We start from the raw sequence: 12,253 nt of genomic DNA on the forward strand, positions 1-12,253 counted from the left end.
CCCAAAAAAGAATCTCACCTCATCCTTGTGAATGCACTACAAAGACACCAAACATGAGCAGAAAAGAATTTTATGATTAGGTTTTTCTAATTATTGAGGAAATGTTTTGCAGAATAAAGTCATCAAATTTTGTAATGTTTGTAGATTATCTGTGATTTGTAGAAAGAGAATTACATGGAGAAGTCCTCTTTTTGGTGTCAATGTGAGACATATATCAACAATGTGTAAGCATTCTTATGAACATAATTTTTTTTATAAATGGAAAAAAAAAAAAAAACCTACCAGTGATTAGTAACATAAACATTTTTATTTTACAGTTTTTCATTCATACTTTGTTTTCCTCCAAATAACAGTATCTCCACTTTAAAAAAGTAAGCACATATTATTTTAATGTTTACATCTAGTATCAATTAAATGTTATCAGGAAAAGGTGTATTTTGCAGTTGCTGCCTATTCTCTGATTTGAAAAAATACCAAGTACAGAAGTGCAAAGAACTAGTGTATCACACTTAATTGAATAAACAAAGCAAATGCAATTTCAGGTAATGTAAAAAAAAAAAAAAAAAAAAAAAAGATTAAGCATTAGCAAAATATTTTTGAGCATTGCTATATTATCATACACTTCTGCACTGCTTTTTGTATGATATACATTGTTAATTCATAGTGATAAATAAATACATAACAAATTCTAAAAAACCTTCTAAAATTGGCATGGAAAATCACATGCATAACTCCGTTAATTTAACGAAAACTTACATTGTTTAACAGAGAAATCCTAAAAATTTCAGAAAAATCCTTATCTTTTTTTATTATATAATAATATCTTAAATATAAAAAATAGAGTACAACATACCAATTACAACTGCAGGAGAAGAAGCTGGACTTGTACTTGCCAAAATGACACTCTGAAGGGCACTGCTTGTTGGCATAGTAACTGAATTAACTGTTGGTGCAGCTTTAGAATTTACTACTACTGCCTGAGATGGCTTACCACCTGCTTGGCTTACAGAAACAACAGGTCCACTAACAGTTACATTACCAGCTGTTTTCAATGTTCGCTGGGCAGAAAGAACAACTGTTTTTGTTTCAGATGGTTCATGAGTCACTGAAGGATCCAAATGGGCAGCTTGCAAAACACCAAGCTGTCCAGGACTAACTGTAATTAATTTGGGTTGAGCAGAGGCAACAGTATTGGTAGGAGTAGCACTTGCTGTACTAACACTGGGCTGGCATACAACGGCTAAGCGTGGTAATCTAAAAAAAAATAATAAAAAAAAACAACCTAAGGCTATATGCCTATTATATCTATTAGTAAATATTTTGAATATCACAACATTAGAGTGCTTCTATTAATCTTGTAATTAGCATACATAAATGAATCATTTCAAACCAACATGTAACAAAGTTTAGTGGAAATGGAGTTGTCCCTATATAACCCACCTGGAAGGCTAAATATCAAATGTTTAAAAATTACAGATTAAAATTTATTTTAGAAAATACTGACCAGAAAACACAACTGAATATTCTCAATAGGAAAGATGATTTCCCATATTTGTAGAACATTCAAATATAGTTAAATCAAGGATTTTTATCCTTTTCTGTAGTACTGAGCTTAATAAATGGGCTGAAAATAGTATGATTGAAAAATAATGTGGAAAGTGAAGACCAATAAAAATGTACACAAAAATAAGAATTGGCTAGAAAAACTGCAAAACACTGTGGTATACATGACATTCCTGCTATTTTATATTCCTATGTCCATTTATTGGTTCTTTACTTACCACATTATAGGCATTGATGTTTGTGATTGTCTGTGTAATAATAATAATAATAATAATAATAATTATTTTTTTTAATCATATTATTTTTAGCCCTGTTATTAAGTTCAGTACTCAAATAAAAAATCCCTGAAATAACTACATTGGAATGTTGTACAAATATTCTTGAAAAGAAAGATGATTGGCATATTCTGGTGAGTATTCTTTCTAAAAAAAATTAAAAATTAAATTTTAAACATTTAATTTTTTTTTACTTTCTGGGTTAGTGATAAAAGGAGAACTTCATTTCCACCTAGCTTAGCTGGCCTGGTTGACCAAGTGGTTAGCGTATCCACTCTACAACCAAAAGGCTGTGGGTTCAAATTCCCGTGGATATGGATGTTTGTGATTGTCTGTGGAAATACTAGTGGTGGTCAGCAGTAGATGGCATTGGTGTAGTTGAAGTTCATGGATTGAGTGGTGGAGAAATACCAGTGGTGGTGGTGGTTGGCAGTAGATGGCGTTGGTGTAGTTACAGTTAGTTGAAGTTAGTGGATTGAGTGGTGGAGACGGAGAGTTGTGGAGTGGGTGCCCTCCCTCGACGAGTCTTTGGACTCCCTGAAGGTGTCATAATAATAGTTTTGCTGTTACATATTTATATCAGATAATTGGAGCTACATGAAAGTGATTTTCAGAAATTCAAACTACTGAATCATTTAAAATTAGTCTAAATTTTATTTCAACTAATAAACTCAGGTTAGATGACAAAATAAGCAAATATCAGTCCTCAATTGTTCAGCACTGGAAGGAGACTTACAGAGCCTATAAGGAATTCAAAAGATAGAATGAGGCTTCTGATTTAATGATCAATCCTAATTTTTTTCACATTGAACCCATTTACTAAATATCCAGATGGATTCTGAATAAATAAAGATGAACTGGCAATTTGGGATCAGTTGACCAGACTATTCTACACTGGCTGAAATTACACATACCTGATAATGGTACAGCATGCCATATTTTCCACAACACAAACCAGTGTTTTTAGCACAAAAATTACTCTACATTTTATGAACTTCAAAACTGATATCCATATCCCCATGTAATGGACAAAAGCAAAGCTTCACTGGTGCTTACATTGCTTTTATGGGAGCCAATTTAAGGCAGAGCAACAAGAGCAGATTACCAAACAGGAAAATGACAATAAGATGACAAGAAATCAGAGATGATAAAAATTACATGAATTATGAAGATAAAGATATTCTAGATATCTAGAGTAATTACTTTGACAGATTAGTAAATGAAACAAGTGAGAGAACAGGTAGAAAATAGTCAAGAGGAGTACATATCAATACTTGAGGTAGAAAAAGCCATCAAAACCCTGAATTGTGGAAAAGTAACTGGAATAGATATTCAACAAGAAATGCTCAAATGTGGAGGTATAAAAGTTTTACAATGGCCACACTGCATAATTAATTCAGAGAGCCTGGTCAGATGACTGAATTCCAGATGATCAAAGTTGAGCTCTCATAGTACCCATCTATAAAAAGGGAAACAAAACAATGTGAGAATTACAGAGAAATTTCCTTATTGAGTATTCCAAGTAAAGATTTATGCAAGCATATATGATAAGAGGCTAAGAAAAACTGTGAAAGGAAAAACTGTAGAAGAAATTATAAGAAAAAGTCAGATTTTCACTTTAAGAAATACTTGAAAAATCATAGGAATATAAAGAAAAGTGTTTTTATATTACTGTTGATGACGATGTCTTCAGATTCAAAATACAGGTTACTTGAACATAGGAAGCAACCACCACCTAGTATTGAGCAGAATAACAATGAGTATTCTACTGAAAATAAAAACATCTAGAAAAACTTGCACAAGAATTATGAAGTTGAATAACTTTCAACTTTCAAATGTGAATAGTAAATTCCAATATATATAAATATTATTGGAAAAAAAGTAAAGGAGTTTGAAAACAAGAATCAAATCTTACAGGCTTTGACAAAATCTGATAATCTATTTGAAACAAAAAATGAGAATGGTTGAACAAATCATCAAATTCCTAATATATATATATATATATATATACACTCTCAAGGGGTATACATGATACTATCATAGTACTGTGTAACACCCCTAAATTAGTCTTGTAAGACTAATTTGAAGGAAAGATCACATAGCAAAAGTTGCAAATACAACTCAGAGGATAATTGGAATGTTGAAGCGAACCTTGACATGCAAGGATAAGGAAGTCATTTTGCCTCTTTATAAGGTTTGCTAAGACCACAGTTGGATTGTTATACACCTAGATTTGGTCTCCTGGGTTCCAAGGGGATAAAGAAGCTGTGGAGAGGGTGCAAAGAAGAGTTACAAAGATTATATCCAAATTATGGGATTTAGAGTATGAGGACAGATTGCGAGTATGTGGATTGCAGACTCTGGTTAACAGGAGAAGGGGGGGGGATGATATGATAGAGGTCTATAAACATTTGAATGGGTGTTATAGGATATCATCTTATGAAATTTTTTGCTATATGGAAGGTGGGGAGAGAACACAGGGGCATCCATGGAAGTTAAGTTTGTTCACAGTCAAGAAAGGGATAAGAGCTAAGTTTTTCTCCACTCAGCAATGAATGAGTGGAATAGTTTGCCTTTAGAGATAGTGAGTGCATCTAGTGTGAATTAATTTAAGGGAAGATATGATAGCTGGTTAGTGTGATTTATAGCCTCCCTTGATGAATCCTTGACTCTCTAGAGGTCTCAGATGATGATGATGATGATGATAATAATAATAATAAAAGACTGCTATCAGACTGTTGTCTATTACCACAAGAATCAAACCTTGAAAACTCAGTTGCAGAGTCTGAAGAAAATACTGAGTGATTCTGTCAGAGAGATAAGGTGAAGTTGTTTGTAAGCATAGAAAAAAAATCAGAACTCTGTGATGGACTCTAGAAGTTAAAGAGGAGGCAATCATGGAAAAGAAGAAAGCATATCAAAAGTTCCTAGTAAGTAAGAAAGTGAAGCACTGCAGAAAAGTAGCTAAACAAAAATCATGGGAAGAGTCTGGTAAGAATGCAGAAGATAAATAACAGGAAGGTAGCAAAATGGTTGGAGGCTATTGAAAAAGCATAGAAATGAAGGAAAGAATACTCTAAAGGATGATAGTGGATAAAGGTGACAAAGAAACCAAATATACAACCAAAGAAACCAAATATCAGAAAAGCTACTGAATGAAATATAGAAAGATTGTTACAGAACTGAGAAGGCTTAGTCAGAAGGTTGAATTCCAGATGATTGCAGCAGCAGAGCTTGCATAGTACCCATCTATAAAAAGGAAAATAAAACAATTTGAGAGGAATTTTCCTACTTAGTGTTCCAGATAAGATTTATGCAAGCATACTTGAGAAAAGGTTAAGAAAAATTGTGAAGGAGAAACATGGAAAAGAACCAGCTGGATTCAGTTAAATAGGAGTTATCAGGATCAATTTTCATTTTAAGACTGAACAGCTGAGAAAATCAGAGGAATGTAACAAGGATCTGCTTAAGTTTTGTAGATCTAGAAAAGCCATATGACAAGGTGCCAAGAGAAATGGTGTTCAAAATGTCAGTTATATGGTGTAAATGGAACATTATATCAAACAATACTTACTCTATACTTGAGTTGTCAGTCAGCAGTTAGAATTGGAGAAGGTGCAGGAAGATTGTTGATGTAAAAATCAGGTGTTAGAAAAAGGTACACACTATTCATCACCTACATGTATCATCTTCCCCAAGCCAGATGCACACCTCAATGTGTGGGAAAGTGAACTTAGGGCAAAGCTCGCTATGCTGCTTGGAGAAATGTAAGTTTCTCCTGGTAGGGCCTCTCATATGGCAGACATGAAGTGATCCCTAAGGCTAGCATGCATTGCAAACACAGAAGGCAATGAAAATCACTTCTATATTTATTTTGCCAAGAAAATCTTATCAACAGAGGATTACGTTATTGAGCTGTGCTGCTGGAGGAAGGAAGACCCAGGTTGGAAGACATTAAAATGGTTACTGGGGAAGAAAAGAGTTAATCCAGCTTCATCATTCTTATTAACTTCCAATGAAATTAATAAGAATGATGAAGCTGGATTAAAGCCTTCAGGAAGTTGGGTCTTCTGAAGTTAATTTCAGCAGAAGATGCCTCCACTTTACTGACTGATTTACATAAAATAGAAACATGGAATGTCAGAAGCATGTATCAAGAAAAACAAGAACTATTAAGGACAGAAATGATAAGAACTCAGGTTAAGATTTAGGAATTAGTGAACTTAGATGGACAGAAATGGGTCTCTTTGATACTGTTGACTTTAGGATTTATTACTCTGGACATGAAAGATTTCAAAGAAATGAAGTAGCATTCATAGTTAGAAGAGAATACAGAAAAAACGTTTTGGGTTATAACCTAGTGTCTCACAGAATAATCCTTAACAGAATAAAGACATATCCAGTGAATGCCCCACTCATACAGGTGTATGCACTCATTACATCTCCAAGTGAAGATGAGGTAGAAGAATTTTACAGTAGATTTCAAAATAATGTACGGTATTAATAAGACAGATATTCTGTTGATAACAGATGACTAGAATGCAAAAGTGGCGAAAAAGAAGAATGAAGCATCACCAGAAAATTTGGTTTAGGACTAAGGAATGAAGCAGGAGAAAGAATGTTGGAGTTTTATTTTAAGAACAATTTCTTTACTGCAAACACTTTCCATGACATAAAAGAAGATTTACACATGTACTTTACCTAATGGTGAATATAGAAATCAGACAGATTATATTGTTGCAGAAAGGAGGAGAAGCACCATCAAAGTAGCAAAAATTCTGTTTAGTGATGACTGTGGAACAGATCGTGAATTATTGATCGCTGAAGTTAAAGTGAAATTAAGGTGAAAAGGATGTAATGATTTGATTTAAATCATAAATGAAGCATTTAAAGTAGAAGCTGGGAAGAAATTAAAAAATTTGAATAGGACAGGAAGAGAATTAAAATACTGTATGTTTTGTTTCCTTCTACAGTTAACAGAAAAAGCAAAGAAGAAAGAAAGAAAAAAAGATGGTAACTGGCTGTCAGAAGGAACTTTTCAAATAGCAGAAGAAAAAAATGAATTTCAGGAAAACAAAACAAAACAAAAAAAAAAAGGTTAGAGAGTTGAATACAGATTTTCAGACACAGGAGGAAAGATAAAGAAAAAAAATTTAAACAAAAGATTCAGGGAAATTGAAGATAGTAACATTAAATGTACAGCAAGAGATCTGGTTGGAAAGATACATGAAAGTATCTTTCCAATTATCCCTAGATTAGGAGTAGTAAAAAGTAACTCAGGAAAAGTTTGATGGAAGAAGAAGTGAAAAAGAAAGTGGAAAAAGTATGTAGAGGATTCATTTAAGAAAAATATTAATATTGAAGGAGAATTTGTTGAGGAATGTATGATAATAAAAAGTGAAATGATACAGGCAATGAAGCAGTCACCAAAAGGAAAATCTCATGGAGCATCAGTGAAAGAAGCAGTGAATATATTTACTGTCTACCAACAGTAAATATATTCACTGCTTAGACTTAGAAGAAAATATATTGGCCTAGAGATTGGAAAACTACAGTATTCACCCCAATTCAAAAAAAAAGGTCAAATCTCAGAGATTGTGAGAATTACAATGCATTAATTTCACATGCAAGTAGAATTATGTAGAAAGTGATCTAAAAAAAGCTAGAACCATATATACGTGAAGAGAGAACTGCCAGAAGAACAGACAGGTTTTAGGAGAGGTATAGGAACTAGAGACCAGATGAACATGAGATGGATTACGGAAAGAGCAAGAGAATTTCAAAAGGAAGTGTTCATCTATTTTATTGATTACAAGGAAGTATTCGAACTAAGTGTTCATAAAACTGTGGTGTGATGAGAGCAATGGGAATACCTGAGCATCTAATTCTCTTCAACAGAGAACTCTAGACAACCAAGAAGTTTCAGTAAAAACAGTCTTTGGAGAAGCAGACAGTGTTCGAGTGGAAAAAGGCGTGAGGCATGGTTGTATATTGTTGCTCTATCTTTTTAATATTTATAGTGACTATATTATGAGAATGATTGATTTAGATAAATCCAGCAGAAATTAAGATTGGTAGTAGAAAATAAATACTTTAAAATAGAGATATCAGTGAGACCTTGAAAGTTAGAATTGTTAAAGCAGTGGTATTTCCATTGCTGATGTATAGATGTAAAATTTGGTGTGATGTAAAATACAAAAACAGAAAGCAAACTGATTCACATGGACAATGAAGAGACTATTAAGAATCCCATAGACTACAAGAATAACCAGTGCTTTTTTTTTTGTGGCGTAACGCACCAGAACGGTGTTCTGACATCTATTTTTTTTACAGTTTTTTCAATTTTTCAAAAGTAATTTTTGAAATAATGTTCGCGTGTACATAACACGCATGCGCACGTCATTAGCATCTACATTTGTGGCTGTATGGACGTGTGATTGACAACATGCGAAAGATTTTCGGTAAAACACTTATTTATCTAAAAAATATCTTTATTAAATATGTAAATTTAATGTCATTATTTTCATATCCTTTTAGCATTTTTTTTACTTTTTAGTGTAAAAGTCTGACCCCAAGTTTGAAAATGAAAAAGATTTCCAATTACTTCCCAACCACAGGTCCCATTAATAAAAAGCCCAGAATAATAACAGACACATAAAAAAATATGGAAATAACGGTACCAGTTGATGTTTTCAAATCATCTCAAGCTAATCTTGAGGGCAAGGCCAAACCGAAAATGACTGGCCGAATTGGACATTTAGATCAAAACAATGATTTTTGTTTGAAAAATGAATGTATATTTGCAAAAAGAAACTTGGCTGTACACTTTGCAGAAAAGTTAGACCTCTTGGAATTGAAACAAAGATGGGAATTTCCAAAGAATGGGCCAACAATGAGATTACATATTCTGGCAAAGATAGGAAGCTACAGATGAGCTCATTTAAAAAAAAAAAATGTTCAATCACAGAGAATCTGCTACACACAAAGCTGCATTAAAAATTGTTTCTGAACCGAAAAAAAGACCATTGAAAAGGTTGTTTTAAAATCATTATCTCATGAAAAAGAAATAACTGCAAAAATTTTTCGAACTGCATATAAAGTAGCAAAGGAAGACCAATCATTCCATAATTTTGAAAGTGAAATTGATCTGCAAGAACTGAACGGAATTGAAATGGGTCGTATTCTTCATTCAACAAATGCATGTATTAATATTGTGAATCATGTAAGTGAAGAAATGAGAAAAAATGTGTTTAAAGAAATCGTTCAATCCAAAAATATAATTTCATTGATAATTGATGAATCAATGACAATAAGCAATAAAACCACTCTCATAGTGTATATCTGATGCTGCATCGAAGATGTTGGAATTAATTCACCGATAAATTTATTTTTGGAGTTGATCGAACTTGAAAACGTAACGGCAAAAAGTGTATTTGATTCCTTACTCCAATGTCTTAACTATTATGGGATGACAGAAGATTATTTAAAAATATATTTAGTTTCTCTAGCATGCGATGGCACTGCTGTAATGTTAGGGTGTAAAAGTGGGGTGAAAAAAATTGCTTAGAAAAATTTCCTTCTATTATAGTTTGCCATTGTGCTAATCACAGACTAGAATTATCAGTAAGTGATGCTGTAAAGGAAATTTCAGGAATCAATAGATTCAAATCATTTATTGATTAACTTTATATCCTATACCATGTTTCACCAAAAAACAGAGGAGTTGCATTTATGTGCAGAATCACTAGAGGTTGAGCTGCTGAAAACTGGAAGAATTTTAAGTACTCGATGAGTATCATCTAGTTTCTGTTCAGTTTTAGCTGTGTGGAATAATTTTGAATCTCTAGTGCAGGCATTCCCAACCCTATGCCTGCAGGCACCATGGCACCCGTCGACCCATTTGTGTGTGCCTGCTGCTGTTCAACCATGTGCCGTATAGTTTGAAATAATCACGTGCACATCATGCAACAATTCATGGCATGCTATATGACGCATGTGTTAATGACACATGACGAGTATTAAACACATACAATGTAAAGTAGAGGTGCATTCGAAGTTGTTCATTATCTGTTGCTAGTTATATGCACATCATTTTAACAGTGTCTTGTACTTAAATTTTTGAAATATTTTGATTTTTTAATCCTAAAATGAGTGAATCAAGTAAAAGACAATGAACCTATAATTTTAACACTGACTGGGAGGAAACACATTGTTTCATTAATTTTAAAGATAATTGTGTTTGTTTGTTGTGCAACAGTAGCGTTGCAATTCCGAAAAAACATAATGTTGAATGTCACTTCCAGATAATGCATGCCACTTTTAATACGAATTATCCACTTAAATCTGAAATAAGAATGAAAAAAATAAATCAACTAAAATCGAACCTGTCTGCCCAACAGTAAGTTTTCTAGACATGTGGTAACATCTAAAAATGGCACCATTGCTTCTTTAAAAATTTCTCACATGCTCGCAAAGAAGAAAAAACCATTCCAAGATGGCGAGTTATTAAAAGAAGCATTTTTGACTGGTGCCAATTGTTTATTTGAGAGATTTTCTAACAAACGTGAGATTATGCCAGCAATACAAGATTTACAATTGTCAAATAACACTGTCACAAGAAGAATACATGTAATTTCAATGGATATACAAACTCAGTTAAAATGTGACTTGGAAATACGTAACTAGTTCTCTTTACAATTTGACGAGTCAACAAATGTATCAGACACAGCACAGTTAGCAGTTATGGTGAGAATGGTAATTAGTAACTTCACTGTAAAAGAAGATCTACTGAAAATATTACCCATGAAAGGACGAACAACAGGTGAATATATTTATAATACATTCAGAACATATGCCAAGTCAATAGATATGCCTTTGCACAAGCTGTCTGCAATAACTACTAATGGGGCACCAGCAACGGTTGGCAATATCAATGGATTTATTGCACTCTGCAAGAAAGATTATTCATTTCCAAACTTTATGTCCTACCACTGTATTATCTACAAGAAAGCTTTGTGCAGTAAAATACTGCCCTTTGGACATGTTATGAAAGTTGTTACAAAAATAATCAACTCCATTCGAGCAGCCCCTTTGCAGCACTGACTTTTCAAGGCTCTATTGCAAGACATTGAAGATAAAGAACCTGATCTCATCCTGCATACTTGGCTCAGTAAAGGTAAAGTCCTTACAAGATTTTTAAGTTTAATTGAAGAAATAAAATAATATATTCATGTCAAAAATGAAAATTTTGATGAACTAAATGACTTTTGCTGGCTGTTGGATTTATGTTTTCTCACAGACATCATGGAAAAATCGAATTCTTTAAATTTGGAGTTGCAAGGAAAAGATAGACATGTTGCTAAAATGATAGGCTCTGTAAACTCGTTTAAAGCAAAACTGGATTTGTGGATATCACATCTGCAGATGGGAACTCCCTTTTTTCCCAAATATGAAAAAAATGGTAGGCAATAGTGAATTTAACTTGTCACCATTTGTTAAACATCTTCAAGTGTTTAAAGAACAGTTTGAAAAGAGATTTCAGGAATTTACTATCATCGAGCCAATGATCTCATTTTTTATCAATCCTTTTACTTGCCAAGTAAATATAATTGAAATAGCTGCATGCATTGCAAAGCTTGTTCAAGTAAATGCTGAAGAACTGGAGCTCGAAATTTTGGATCTTCAGAATGACATTATGCTAAAATCCCATATAACAGATGAAAACTTCTGGAATCTAGTGGATAGAAAAATGTTTCCATTCTTGAAAAGAGCAGCGTACGAGATAAAATCGTTTTTCGGTTCCACATACCTTTGCGAATCATTGTTTTCAACCATGAATATCATAAAATCAAAATATAGATTACGACTCACTGATGAGCATCTTGATGATTGTTTAAGAACTGGAATATCATCATATTCTCCTAATTATGAAGCACTGGCCAATGAAATGCAATGCCAAAGATCACACTAACTTACATATATATCTATATTTAACCTTTTTATATAATGTAAAATTTTAAGTAATAAAACATTTGATTATAATGTAAACTTTGTATGTATTCGTTTAACAAAAGAATTCAAAAATGCTTGAAAAAATAGATGGTGCCTATTGCCCTACCAGTATTTTAGAATGTGCTCTAGGAAACAAAAAGGTTGGGAACCCCTGCTCTAGTGCATCATTTTATCTCTCCTAGGATCATGCATCGCATGATCCTAGGAGAGATAAAAATGATAAATGTACTTATGATGGCTTAAGAAGAAAAATAACATCTACAGACTTTTTATTGGATCTAGGATTGATGTGTGATGCTCTCCAAGAATTGTCTGAATTAAGTTTGGACCTGCAAGACAGTGACATGAACCTTTACAAGGCAAATCAAAAAATAAATGCACTTGTACAAGTTTTTGAAGAAGAC

General features: G+C 33.1%; 1 protein-coding gene across 4 annotated transcripts in view; it reads right to left on the minus strand.

Annotated features, from left to right (window-relative positions):
- LOC150108262 (uncharacterized) overlaps positions 1-12,253 on the minus strand; it is a 406,756-nt gene that overhangs the window by 28,066 nt on the left and 366,437 nt on the right. For all 4 annotated transcript variants that reach the window (XR_016548126.1, XM_090390668.1, XM_090390669.1 and 1 more), the window contains one exon: positions 854-1,254. Coding sequence is in view for 3 of the 4 variants with exons in the window: in XM_090390668.1 (XP_090246794.1) it covers positions 854-1,254 (401 nt within the window). In the remaining variant the exon portion in view is untranslated. The remainder of the gene's footprint in view (positions 1-853; positions 1,255-12,253) is intronic.

The sequence above is a fragment of the Typopeltis vanoorti genome, chromosome 3 (genome assembly GCF_054136105.1).
Source record: "Typopeltis vanoorti isolate ZY-2024b chromosome 3, IOZ_Tvanoo_1.0, whole genome shotgun sequence".
In the NCBI taxonomy this organism is placed as follows: domain Eukaryota; kingdom Metazoa; phylum Arthropoda; class Arachnida; order Uropygi; family Thelyphonidae; genus Typopeltis; species Typopeltis vanoorti.